Source organism: Arachis hypogaea, chromosome 3 (genome assembly GCF_003086295.3).
Source record: "Arachis hypogaea cultivar Tifrunner chromosome 3, arahy.Tifrunner.gnm2.J5K5, whole genome shotgun sequence".
Classification (NCBI taxonomy): Eukaryota; Viridiplantae; Streptophyta; class Magnoliopsida; order Fabales; family Fabaceae; genus Arachis; species Arachis hypogaea.
In genome coordinates, this window is record NC_092038.1 from 132,283,916 (window position 1) to 132,298,369 (window position 14,454).

At 31.3% G+C, this 14,454-nt stretch overlaps 1 protein-coding gene across 22 annotated transcripts; it reads right to left on the bottom strand.

Annotated features, from left to right (window-relative positions):
• Nucleotides 1–783: 783 nt before the first annotated feature.
• LOC112791738 (probable LRR receptor-like serine/threonine-protein kinase At1g05700) lies at nucleotides 784–4,529 on the bottom strand. 22 transcript variants are annotated; one of them, XM_072233573.1, is made up of 11 exons: nucleotides 4,042–4,529; nucleotides 3,930–3,976; nucleotides 3,391–3,523; nucleotides 2,896–2,923; nucleotides 2,626–2,727; nucleotides 2,097–2,257; nucleotides 1,933–2,004; nucleotides 1,772–1,843; nucleotides 1,597–1,677; nucleotides 1,353–1,504; nucleotides 784–1,269 (listed from the first exon to the last, which is right to left on the bottom strand). In XM_072233573.1, the coding sequence occupies exons 6-11, from the start codon at nucleotides 2,153–2,155 to the stop codon at nucleotides 1,016–1,018; spliced, it is 690 nt and encodes a 229-aa protein (XP_072089674.1). In that variant the 5' UTR covers nucleotides 2,156–2,257; nucleotides 2,626–2,727; nucleotides 2,896–2,923; nucleotides 3,391–3,523; nucleotides 3,930–3,976; nucleotides 4,042–4,529; the 3' UTR covers nucleotides 784–1,015. The 22 variants fall into 22 exon arrangements, 20 of the variants coding, with proteins under 20 accessions (XP_072089674.1, XP_072089673.1, XP_072089668.1 ...); XM_072233572.1 differs by having other exon boundaries at nucleotides 2,626–2,771; XM_072233567.1 differs by having other exon boundaries at nucleotides 2,626–2,729; nucleotides 2,896–2,932; nucleotides 4,042–4,486.
• Nucleotides 4,530–14,454: the final 9,925 nt, after the last annotated feature.

The following is a 14,454-nucleotide window of genomic DNA, read 5'->3' on the forward strand; positions in this document are numbered from 1 at the left end:
CTTACTACTCGATCTCCTTTTAACCAAAATAACTGCCATTTATTTCAGGATATGTTTCTTGGGAGCTTCTAATATAATGTATAATGTTTTTCTCTTTCTCAAATAAATGTGACGTAGCTTCCGAGTTAGACAGAGTAAAATAAGTAGAAATAAAAGAGAAATGAAATTATGCCTTGTATTATTTTTTACATATTTGCTATTATATGTGTGTGTATGTGTGAATAACAAAAGACACTAACTACAACTGATTGCATACACTACAAGAAAAACACCCATTCAGGTACATTTGAAAAGTGTAGCTAAAAGTGAAAAAAAATGATGCCTTAGGCTACGGCTACGTTTTTTGGGCTACGGCTACGCTTTTTGGAGTGATTCCTATTCGGCCGTTGCCTATTCTCAAAGGCTATGCTTTTCTGCACCAAGGGCTACGCTTTTGGCTTTTAGGAATAGGGTACGCTTTTCAAGTGATGCTGACCAAGACCAAAGGCTACGCTTTTCAGCTTCCATTTTTGCCAGAATAGGCTACGCTTTTCAACGCTACTGCATCACCTGTAAAGCGTAGCCATATTATATACCATGGCTACCATTTATAAGTGTAGCCTTAGGTCCCTCTTTTTTTTTTAATTTTCTATGTATATATATATTCTAATAATTTTTTGTACATAATATTTAGTAATCATGATTACATGTATCATTTTAGATTTTTAATTAAATGAATTAAATATTATAAAACAAAAATAAATACATAATAATAAATAATTTCTTTAAATAATAAAAATAATCTTTCAACAAAAAATATATTTATAATGAACCAAAAATATTGGAATGAACATAATTTTGAATATTTATACATCTCACACTAAGTTAAACATACCCACTAAATTAAACATATTCTAAATAAATTATCCATCTCAAAATCTGGCCTAAAGAGCATTTTTCTAGGAGGGACTATTAAAAATCAAGCTGGATGAACAAGCATTACTGTCATAATCAAGATTCTCCTCTTCTATTGTTCTCACCGGGTGAATAGTGCTTGAAATTGTAGATATAATTGGGCTGAGTTTGAGTCTGAAGGAGACAGCATTTTGACAGCAACTTCAGTCTCACCTACATAGCCATGATACACTGTTCCAGATGCTCCTTTTCCCACAACCCTTTTAAAATTTTTGGTAATTTTTTGGACTTCAGCATAGCTAAATTGCTGTTTATTTGACTCTAACTCCATCTTTATTCTTGAATATGCTCTCAGATTCCCCATTTCAAAGGCTACTGTATGTGGAAACAATGCATTGAGTAAAATATAAAGCTAACTGTCTTAGAAATTAAACCAAACATAGAAGATTATCATGTACCTCTGTGTCTTTTGAATATGAAGAAAGAAGTGATTGTTGTTGCTAGAATCACAAAACCTCCACCTAGTGATGCCACCAATGGGACCACAACTTTATTACTATTGCTGCATGAACCTGAATAGCAAAGACCTTGATTTCCTCCAAAATTTGCACTTACAATAATAATAAAAATAAATAAACATGTTAGTAACATAAAATATTACTATTTGGAACTGAAATTTGAGGTATAAACTATAAAACATACCTGGTTTTGAACATGCCATTATTTGAATTCTCTCTGAGTTGCATTGGAACTGCTCCTGTTAGTTGATTCCTTTCCAGGTTCCTTCATTGGAGGAAAATGTTGAGTGTTGTCACTTATTTTATATTTTATAAATCTATTCAGAAATAAGTTTTCAATATAAAAATATCTTACTTACAGAACTTTCAAGGAATGAAGTTGAGATAAGAAATAAGGCACTGATCCTGTCAAACTGTTGTTTGATAAATCCCTGAAATTGGAACAAATTATTTTTACTCAACTCTTGAAATTTATACCTCAGCATTTATATTTGTACATCTGATGGATTCAGTGACTTACAAATATCCTATTGACTTCAAATTGGATATGGCTGATGCTATGTTTCCAGTTAAACCACTGGAAGATAAGTTCCTACAACCATCATGATTATAAATAAATTTCATCAATTTCATCCAATAGAAAACTATGTAGTTTCATCTACTATAAAATTAACCAAAACATACAAGTATATGATCCTTGGAGAAGAAGAACCAGCATAGCTGCAATTAACACCATCCCACATGTAACTTAGTGGAATGCATGGATCTCCTTGTCAATTTCTTTTATCCCATAATTTGACTTCACATTCATGATAGTTGACCATCGCATCCCTTGAAGACCCACACTAGGAGGGTATGAACCCAATGGAATAAAGAATCTAATCAGCTTTCACATAAAATAAATCAAGAATTATTATCCAAACCATCAACACTACAACACTCAAGAACTAGAATAAAATGTTCAAAGTTCATTAACTAAAGCTAATTCTAATTTGAAATCCTAATTCAAACTAAGTTAAACCTAAAAATTCAAGTCTAATTAAATTCATACAAAATCTAAACAACAAAATTAAAATTAACCTAGAGACTTAATCAGCTACAAGATCAAAAAAAATGGAACCTGGTGCAAATTGACAAATATGAGTTACAGGGAGAGGGGGAGGATGCTGTTTGAACTTAGAAAAGATGGTCATATCTATCCAAAGTTCTTTACCTCTTAATTTGACCCAAAATGCCAATGTTGCAACAAGTGAAATCCCACATAGGTAGAATGCTCCTAGATTTATGAAAAGCCCAAGGTGCTGCCATCCACAGCCTCTAGATATGCAAACAGAAGATTTATGGTAGATAGTATTTAATCTAACGTGGTAGCAGCCCCAATTCCAAAAAGAATAGAATAGTGTTAAGATCGTATCGAGACTGCACAAGAAAAATCTGACTTAGATTTCTAACAAAAAAAGTTATGCTATGTTATAAAACTTACCAAACTGAAAGAACTGATGTTTCAAGTTCTGAATCTCCTAAAATGATAGAATCAAAAGTCAGTAAATAATCTCAACAAGAGGAAACAGAACATAATTCATAAGGTATTAGTTATACTACAGGAATCTCAAATCTAGCATTTAATTATATATAAAATGCAGTCAATTACAACATGAAGCAAACAATAAGTTTTGTTACCAATTTAGAATTATGGACCTGACTCAACTCTAAAAGCAATTTCACAGGAGAAGGCTATTTGGCCATATTCCTAGACGATATCGATATGGAACTTGTCAATTACAAAAAAATCATCAAAAAAGGAAACATAAAACCATATAAATTCACTCAATTATTGTTTAGAGCTTCACACATTTATCTGATGTTATCAATCCAAATATCATCATCACCTACACAACTGAATAAGCACTTTCAGGTTCCAACATCAATTAAGATGAAAGAAATTCTCACAAGCTGCACATAAAAAAAAGATACTCACCCTGTACTAACTCTGGACTCAACTAACTTGGAGAGCTGTGTCAATGCCTCCCTTGAAAGCTTAACTTTCTGAATGTCACTGTCCTGCCTGTACCCTTCATCTCCAACAACAAATCCATGTCCTGATTTTATATCTGTACACCAAAACCAACATAAAAATAAAAACAATAATCAATCAGATAAATAACAGATTAAATCTTGTTTGCCTACAAAAAAACACATTTAGTTTTCAGATGAATTTCTGGTTTACATGATTAAGGAGAATTTAAATTGGTAATCAAATTTCTATGTAAAACACCCAAAGCAAAGAAAACATAACCAAAAAAAGCATCAGAGAGGAATATAGCTTGAAGCTGGAAATTGAAAGCAACCACTATGTTCAAGGAATGCGTATGAACCAAGACATCAATCAGAATATTTCAGTGTGATACTTGTTCTTTTCACTAATTTTTCCTTCAGATACTAAACTAATTGAAAACCTAAAATTAGAACCCAAAACCTCCCAAAAATTCACAGAACCAATTGAAAATTGATATATACCTTCTTTATCTCAATTAGCCACTATCAAAACCATACACACCTTCGAACTGAAAAGTGAGAGCAAGTTACAGAATGAGCGAGAAAGAGATGATACAGAACAGAGAACGCTTACCTGGTGACAGAGGATACGACCATGGCGATGAGCGGCGATGGTGAAGAAGAGATGAGCGGCGATGCAACAGCTTGGAGACGGTGCAGCAGCTCAGCGGCGAGTTCCAGACAACGGCAGCGCGGCGACAGAGCACAACGGCGGCGATACATCCCTTCGAGATCCTCGGCGGCGGTACATCAGCCTGGCGGCGGCAGAACGGCGACGGCAACAAGCCCTAGCAGTGGCGGTGGAGCTTCAGCAGCACAAAGAACCCCTTTCTTCTCTCCTCCATTGCGTTTTCTCTCTTCCTCGAGCTTTCTCTCTCTCACTGGCATTCGACGATCTCTTCTTCTTCCCGTTCTCCCCCTTAGCTTTCTGATTTCTTCGTGTGTGTGTGTTGAGTGAGGATGAGGTGTTGCGTGAGTGAGGGAGTGAGGACTGAGGGTGGGTGATCGAGGGTTCCTCCAAAATTTCACTAACTGTTTATTTGGTATTTTATATTAGGAGACACTTCTAAAGCACACCCAAAACTTAATAAATGGGTTACTTTTTAAAAGCGCTCCCTTTGGTCTAAAAAATGTACCCATAGCTTTTTAGATTTGGCTACGTTTTATAAGTGATATTTAAAATATCTAAGAAAACGCTTTTGAAGTGATGCCTCAATAATGTTTCCTTTTCTCTTATAAAAAGGTACCATGCGAAAAAGCGTAGCTTATTCTTAGAATAGGCTACGCTTTTCAAATGTAGTTTAAAAAAAGTGTGGCTGAATGGGTATTTTTCTTGTAGTGATAGTCTTTTTTTTGGCAGCATCTTGTATGTGTGTGTGTAAATAACAAAAAATACTAACTGCCATTGATTTTGCGATTGTATGTGTGTGTAAGAGAGAGAATAATAAAGGACACTAACTGCCACTAATTTTGCGATCTGTATTTTGACAGCTTCTAGTATGTGTGTGTGTGAATGACAAAAGACACTAACTCCCACTGATTTTTGCTATCTATTTTTCGGCACCTTCTAGCATAATATATAATATATTTTTTTTCTCAAATAAGTTTGATATAGCCCTCAAATTAAAGAGGAGTAAAATAAGTAAAATAAACGAGAAATGAATATGGCCTAAATTTTTTTTTGGATTTTTCGAAATAAATAAAATAAAAATTTTATTTACGGATATAAGTAATTTGGAGCGTTTTTACCAATTTGCATTGCATTACTTATCTTGTTTATAGTGTAAACAAAACAAGTGTGTATATAAATCATTTACACTGTAAACTAGATAAGACACGTTTACTATTGCACGTATCACATGTGCACATGTGATACATGGGAGAGAACAATCAACATGTAGTGTAAACGAGATATACACACTTATTTCGTTTAACTGCAAACAAGATATTGAAAAAGTTATGACGTTTGCACTGTAAATAAGATAAAGTACCACAAATTTGGAGCATCTATAAAAGGATATGCAACCATTTGAATTCTTCACAAACATTTCACTTCTTCTTCTCCTCCGTTTTTTTTTTTCCAAAAATTAAGCAAAAATGTCTAGTGGTAGTGGATATGTGGTTGTAAGTATGTATCCCAATTGTCATATGAGAAACAATGACACTTGGGTTATATTTGAGTGTGATAATCCTATTCTGTTGCGCACTCGGAGAGTAAATTCTTTGTCTGAGTGTTGCGCACTCGGAGAGTAAATTCTTTGTCTGAGTTAAAGAGTATAATATTGACAAACATTGGTGCTAGCGGGACAAAAGAAGTTGGAAGAGTTAGGTATAGGTTGTTAGCACCAATGGAAAATGAAGTTTTTTGGTTTCGTATATTTTGGCTCCATGGTGATGAGCATGTGCGCCTCATGTTTGATATTCACCGGAGAATCATGGCCAAACAAGTGATGAAACTTTCTGCGGAGGTTGGTGATGTTGGTGGCGGTGGATCTGGCCACTCAAAATTTGTCCAGGATGACCTACCTCTTGCATCACCATTGCTGTACTGTGCTAGTACAGTGGTAGACATAGACGTGGAGGGTAAGGAGTTCGACAAGGAGTATATTGTCAATAGCAACAATAGTGGTTCTTTTGAGGATGATGAAGAGGAGGAGTTTGTACCAAAAACTCCGGTCGGTGCATCAGTTTAGTATCTTCTACCTATTTCACAACCAATTCCGGCCTTATTAGCTGTATCCGGTCACTATCGTACATTAGATCTGGACATGGTGTACGAAAAAACTCTATTTTTCAATATGGGTGGGGATGATTACAACATAGACGGTGATGTGGAGTTTTGCATTGGCCACAGATTCAAAAACAGAGAGGCATTAATGCAAGGTGTGGAGAATTACAGCATTCAGAGAAGTGTTGAGTACCAAGTCGTGGAGTCAAATCGATTAAAGTACCAAGTGCATTACAAGCAATTTGCAGCAGAATGTCCTTAGAGTCTCCATGTTGCCCTCGGATAGAATCTCAGATATTGGTGAGGTCAAGTTTAATTATGGTGTATATTCTTATTTATCATGATTATTAAATGTCTAGCGTATATATTTTATTTCGTTAGGGAGGTGCGCACACCTGTTTAACCCCACCATATTCCAGGACCATCGACTGTTGGACAGTAATCTCATTTGTAGTGTCATCCTACCTGCCATACAATCCAGCCCATCAGTCACTATCCCCGTTGTACAAGGTACAGTTAGGCAAAGCTATCACTTCAAAAACCCTTATACAGAAAGGTCTAAATGGTGAAACAAAAGGCAATTGTGCAGATATACGGTGATTGGAGGAGTCATATAATAAGGTGTCGAGGTTGCTACAAGCATTGCAGATTTGTTGTCCCGGAACAATATGTGATTTCAAGGCCGTGCCGTACTATGATGGGTACTTGGTGGTACGCGACTACAGCCAATTTGATAAGATGTTTTGGGCTTTTCCTGCCTGTGTGGAGGCTTTCAAGCATTGCAAGCCCTTTATCTCCATTGATGGCACACATCTGTATGACAAATATGGTAGTGTTTTGCTAATTGGAGTGGCACAAGATGGTAACAGTAATATCCTTCCTTTGGCATTTGCAATTGTTGAGTTTGAGACTACGGAGTCTTTCTCGTTCTTTCTTACTAACTTGAGGCGACATGTGACACCACAAGAAAGAGTTTTAATTGTATTTGATAGATCCCAGGCGATCAAGGCTGCACTTAGAGCTGACGATAGTGGTTAGAAGCCTCCTAGAGCGTTTTGTGCTTATTGTGTCAGGCACATGGTTGCGAACTTCATGTCTCATTTCAAATCTGCTGAGGAAAAGCGATATCTCGTGAATGATGCTTATAGTCCAAGCAAGGCTATGTACAAGTGGTACATGAATGCTTTGAGAGATTTATTGCGAGAGATGGCAGACTGGACCAATAGATTCAACAAGAAAATATGGTTACAATATTGTGATAGCGGTCGCAGGTTTGGCCATATGACAACAAACATTTTCGAGTGCATAAATGCAGTTCTTAAGGGTATGCATTATTTACCGATTTCAGCCATCATGCGATGCACTTACGAGAGGTTGCAACAGTTGTTCGTTAGGAAGGGCAGGGAGACACAGGCACAACTGACCAATGGTAATAAGTTTTCTCACTGTCTTGTACATCGGCACGTGCCATAACGTTCGGGTATCTCAAAGATCTCAAGAAAAACGTTTGACAAAAAGAGAAATGAAGGTTAAGGGGCAATAAGAGTGACACTTGAGGCGCTGTGAACGAGTTCCTTATATAGGCGCGTCTAAGTCTTATCTCGTTTACAATATAAACGAAATAAGTGTATATATCTTGTTTACATTGTTATGTAAACGAGATATGCTACGTGTCATAACATGTGTGCAAATGTGATATGTGAACTTCGTGACGTGTCTTATCTCGTTTACACTGTAAACAAGATATACACACTTATTTCGTTTACACTGTAAACGAGATAAGTAATGCAACGCAAATCAGTAAAAATGCTCCAAATTATCTATATCCATAAATAAAATTTTATTTTTTTATTTTATTTAAAAAATCTTATTTTTATATATTTCTGTTACATATATATCCTTTGCTATATTTTCCTATACCAATTTTTATTATTTTTTTAAATTATATGATATATATTTCATTAATTTTACTACTTAGATATATTTATACTTACTATTTAATACTTTTAACCAATATAACAAAGAACAATAACTGCCATTTATTTTAGAATCATTTTTAGGCAACTTCTAGTATAATATATAATATTTTTCTCTTTTTTAAATAAATGTGATATAATTTAGGAGTTAGACAGAGAAAAATAAGTAGAAATAAATGAGAAATGAAATGATGCCTGTATTATATATATCCATTTTTATTATCTTTTATTAAATAATTTCTATAAATTACATGATTTTTACTATGTTATATTTATACTTGTTCGGACTAATTGATGACAATCTCAGCTAAAGAGTTGATAGAATGCTTTCTTTTTGCTTACTTTAAAAATCAGATTAGGAGGACAATTTACAAAGATACTCTGATACTAAGTCAATAAGTGTTTTAGATGTGATGTGAGTAAATCTGTTACTTTTTTCTTGCATTGCTTTTCCTTTTATAATGTCTAGTGCATTACTAGCAAAATTGTCATTCTTGCAACTTAATTGTCGTTATGATTTGATTTTATAGTATCTTTATATTTAATCTCCTTTCGTTAGATTTTATGGTGGTTGATTCTTTTTATTAACTTAACTCATCTTTATGAATTTTTAACATTAGTCGTTTGGTCTTTTTCTCATATTCTTTGACCTTGTCTATAACAATACTTTTATGAAAAGGTGACACACTCTTTTCATTTATTTATAAGATATATATTCTCCTCTTTTATCATATTAAAATAATTTATTATTTGATCATGTTGACAAAAATAACAAAGGACACTAACTACAATTGATTTCACGATCTATTTTTTTATAGCTTCTAATATAATGTATAATGTTTTTTTCTTTCTAAAATAAATGTGATATAGCTCCCGAATTAAATATGATTAAAACAAGTAAAATAAACGAGAAATAAATATCACTTGTATTATTTTTTATGTTTCTATTACATATATATCCTTCATTCCTTTGCTATATCTTCCTATAGCATTTTCTATTGTTTTTTTAAATATATTATATATATTTCATTATTTTTACTACTTAGATATATTTATACTTACTATTTAATTCTTTTAACCAAAATAATATAGAACAATAACTGCCATTTATTTTGGGATATATATTTTTTATATCTTCTAGTATAATGTATTAATGTATAATGTTTTTCTCTTTCTCAAATAAGTGTGATGTAACTCAAGTGTTAGACAAGAGTAATATAAGTAGAAATAAATGAGAGAAGAAATGATGCCTGCATTATTTTTTTTGAGAGAGAGAGAGAGATATAGAGAGAGAGAGAGAGGACACTAATTGCGGTCTGTTTTTTGAACGTTTTTGGCACGTGTGTGTGTGAATAACAAAGGACGCTCACGACCATTGATTTCGCTATATATTTTTGGCATCTTCTAGTATAGTGTATAATGTCTTTCTCTTTCTCAAATAAAGGTGATATAGCTCCTGAATTAAACAGGGTAAAATAAGTAAAATAAACGAGAAATGAATATCTCCTGTATTATTTTTTAGGGTAAAGTGTTATTTTGGTGCCCCAATGTTTGGATCGAATTTTAATTTGGTCTCTAACGTTTTAAACGTCCTATTTCAATCTCCAAAACTTGTAAACTTCCTATTTCAATCCTAAACAAGTTTTAAACATGTTCAATATTGTCCCATCATTAAATTTGACACAAATAGTTCGTATATTGAGAATTTAATAGCATTTAATTTTAGTATGTAAGTAAAATTGATCTACTAAAGATCACTAGTATACAAGGCTTTTCTTTGATTTTGGAGCATTGATGATTGATTATTAGGATTTGAAATTTTATACAAAAAAATTGAAAAGAAAAAGTATTACAAGCAGATTTTGGTTATTTTTTTTAACACACAGAAGAAGATATGACTTAACTAGTAATATTATTAACATCCACGTCACTCATTCCATTAACTATTAGTGTTAAATTTAACGAGAGAATAACATTAAACATGTTTAAAATTTTTTAGGACAAAAATAAAACGATTAAAATGTTAGAGACTAAATTAAAATTTGACCCAAAGAAAACCAAAATATTATTTTATCCTATTTTTTTATATGTTTCTATTACATATATATCCTTTGCTATATCTGATTCTTAATAGCTTCTAATATAATATATAATATTTTTCTCTTTCTCAAATAAATGTGATGTAACTCTCGAGTTAGACAAGAGTAAAATAAGTAGAAATAAATGAGAAATGAAATTATGCATGTATTTAGAGTTGGGTATACAGGTCATAATATGTGGGTCAACACGTTTAATTTGCAATCTGCACCATTTAAATTCGCAATTTGTTTATCTGTAATTTTAATGGATTTTTCAATCTGCACCATTTAACTCATGGACTAAATGGGTTGAACCCGCAGTTTAGCATGCCAACCCATTAATCCGCGTTAAATATACATAATATTAACAAAAATGTATTTATAAGGGCTAAAAGCTAACAACTCATTTAAAATTTATTTTTTCCACCTCAATGTTTACTCTTTAACTCTTTAGTTAGACCTAAAATTGGCATAAATATCAATTAATTGTTGTGCAAGATTTATGCATTCTTCTATGGTCCGTTGCCTTGTCAATTTTTTAGTCATAAATCATGAATTTGATAATAGCAATGAAAAAAAGAAAGACAAATAAGAAAAATTACGGTTTAGTTGACCTGCGAAACCGCGGACCAATGCCGTGCGGACTCAGGCCCTCTCTCAAAGTAACCTATATATATTGCGAGTTGGTCCGGCTCAGTCTATTAATATTTAGCCCGTTGTAATTTGGACTAAACGAGTTGGGCTAGCCTTTACACCCATGTCTACCTATATTATCTTTTACATGTTTATATTATATGTGTGTGTGTGAATAACAAAGGATACTAACTGTCACTGATTTCATGATATGTTTTTTGGCAGCTTCTAGTATGTGTGTGTGAATAATAAAGGACACTAACTGTCACTAATTTCATGATTTTGTGTGTGTGAGAGAGTGACAAAGGACAATCTCCCCGCACTGTAGATAAAACGTGTGGAACTCAAACCTCCACCTCTCTATCAAAGTCAAGGCAAGTGGTCAATTATACTCGAACTCGACCATATAGACCACATATTTAAATATGGCTTGTCTGAGATATGGCCTAATCTGCTCCGATGGCCGTGTCATCAAATTTCGCTTGGTGCGCAAGATCCGAGGCGCCTACCAAACGGAAACAAAAAAAAAGAACGGTGAACACATGAAATAACAACTTTATTGCTTATTAATTACAATAAAATAAAAAATATTTAAAAAAATATACCACTCGATTAAGCCTGCCAGCAATGTGCTCAGCATGATCCAATTTATACATCTCACCTTCATAACCCACTAACTGCTGCTCCATCTAAACACAATCTAATAAAATAAAATCACATACATTGAACTTAATTCTTTTTGTGTTAACTAAATTCTTAAAAAATATATTTAAATCCAAAACAACTTAAAAATTTAGTACTTCTAATTTTGTCCCAACTAACTGACACCGTAAACTAACTAATTAATTAGTAAATAACTAACTGAACCTTAAATTTTACTAATCATGTTTCTTTCTAATCCAACTTAACTTAATTAATTAGTCCACTAATTACCTTTTGATTCATAACTTAAACTAATTATTCTCACTAAACTAACTAATAATTTACTTTGTTATCTTATACTAATTAACATGTTATAAACAATAAACAACAATTCTACTTAAAAACAATAACAAAAAATTTAACTAGCATAAAAACAGTAAACAGTAAATCTAACTAACATGTAAACAGTAAATCTGTAACTCTAACTAATTACTTTATCTAACATGTAAACAGTAACTCTAACTAAGCTAAAAAAAACTCTAAATAAGCTAAAAAATTAACTCTAACTAACCTATTATTTACTGACCTGGAACTGAGAACGTCGTCCACAATGAACTTTACGGGCGTTGAAAAGACAAACAAAAAGGAGGACCAGAGTGAATTTGAAAGAGAAATAGAAAAAAAGGACAAAATCAAATGGTCCCACTAGATATTTATAGTGCGCTGAACTCATCATAGATTTCGTCGAGAGTGCAGCAAACTCTATATAAATAAAGCTGAAATATCTTGTTTGGAGAAATAAATAAATTTTTTATTTTATTTAAAAAAAATCCCTCCTGAATTTTTTTTATATCACCATGAAATATTAAAAAATTTGTTGTTAGGTCTCTTACGTTATGTGTAGCAATTTTAATTTTATTTTTGTTTCATTTTTCTTCCTGTTATCTTTAATGCTTTCCAAAAGATTTTAATTCCATCCTTGCAATATTTAATCGTAAGATAGAGTATTACTTTTATCTTAAATGTATGAGGTCAAAACCAAATTACCAACATTGGTTCTAGCATTTTTTTTTCATCTTATTTGCGTTCCACTTTAAAAACATAACAAAAATATTTGAGAGATTAAAAAAAATCAATCCAGATCAGTTTAAAGTTATTCTATTTAGTATTTTTTTAATTACTGTTTAATTTATTCTGAATTTTTTAATTATTACCGAAACGATTGAATAATATTCGATATAATAATTATGTAATTGTAGATATTATATATAATTATAAATATTAAATTAACATTTTATATTATTATTATTTTTCTAACATTATCACAAATTATTTTTACTAACGACTTGATAGCCGCTCTAAAATGCTAAGACAAAACAATTTTTTTCGGCATTTTTTATTGTTGTGATTATTATTGGTAGTGTTTTGCTACTTTGGTCTGTGATATTTTTCTTTTTCTTTTGAAGTAACCATAGAGAATTAATATTATAGAAGTTAGCAATATACATCATAGTGTATTGCTAAACAAATCTATTATAAAATTTATTAAAGATAAATTTTTTGTTGAGTTTGAATTTTAGATATTTTTTAATTGAATTTTTTTGTTTTAATTTTTAAGAATTTCAGAAATTTTTTTATGTTCAATATTAACTGTAATATTTGTAGTGTAATATTAGATTCCAAGACTTTATATTTCTTTTAATGTTGATTGACAATTTTTTTAATTATTCTTTTGGGTGAATACTGAATAATAATGATCTCTCTTATTATTTAAGAAAGTGCCTAATTCTCGTCAAGAAGGTCAAACATGTTTTATCAACCTAAAAATCGAACCGAAAATTTTGGGGTCCTAAAATGACTGTTACATATCTCTCTTGTTGGTCAATATCATTTCAATAGCAAAATAAATCCATTAATTTTCATTTTTATTTGTGTTTTTTTCTGTTTCTAATTTTCAGTGGAATAAATAATAAAAATATTCTCTTAAAATTTTGCTTATTAGTTAAATTATCCATAAATTTTTACTTAATCAAATTACTCTTCCAAATTTATTATAATTAAATGTGCTCATCCACGCCAATAAATTATAACTCAAATGACATTTAAATCTTCTTATTTTTAATAAAAAAAAAAAAAATGGACTCGTCCCCACTCCATTGTTATCCATATTACAATTTTCTTTACTTATTTTGTTTTATTTATATTGTTGGAGTTTTAAACCTTCAGAACAGTGCAGCTAATAACGCTGCTATATGACTTTTAAACCCCAATACTCCAATAGTATACAATGCATTTTTATAATAGATTTAATTTCTAACCAAACTGCATATAGATTCAATTTATCTAAAGTGTGATTTTTAAAATCCAAACACTTGAATCAAAGAACAATTGAAATGAAATAGCAATGCAATGTTAAAAAGGGAGAAATAATATAGTGTTCGATCTCCTAAATAATGACTGTAATGATAAAAAAAAATGATAATATATATAAATAAAAAAAATGTTACTCACTTTTGTATTTTATAATCATACTCTACACAGGATTATTTATAATTTTTCTATGCTGTATATTTGTATAAATTTATTAAGAAAACAGATATTATCAAAATAAAATAATAATAATAATTAAATTAGTCTCCTAAAAATGAATTATTTTTAAATTCGTTCCAAAAAAATTTATCAATCACATTGGTCTTTTAAATATTATAAATTAATCTTTTTTGTTTGTTCGTCAATTTATTAACATTTTTTATGAACGAGTGATGATATGAAATGTTAACGGATAACAAACATGAAATTTAGTATATCCAAATTAGATGTTGACCAAATATATTTATAAAAATCTGTCAATTTAACTCCTTTCTTCAATTACATTAACTCGAATTCTAATATAACTCTATGATACTAAATTGATAGATTTTTATAAAAAA

Excerpts from the sequence above, each read along its gene's own strand:
- LOC112791738 (XM_072233573.1), bottom strand. The coding sequence starts at position 2,155 with ATGTGGGATGGTGTTAATTGCAGCTATGCTGGTTCTTCTTCTCCAAGG. Across the intron at positions 2,005-2,096 it reads TCTCCAAGGATCATATACTT|GAACTTATCTTCCAGTGGTT; the intron begins GTATGTTTTGGT and ends TGATGGTTGTAG. Across the intron at positions 1,505-1,596 it reads AATGGCATGTTCAAAACCAG|TGCAAATTTTGGAGGAAATC; the intron begins GTATGTTTTATA and ends TATTATTGTAAG.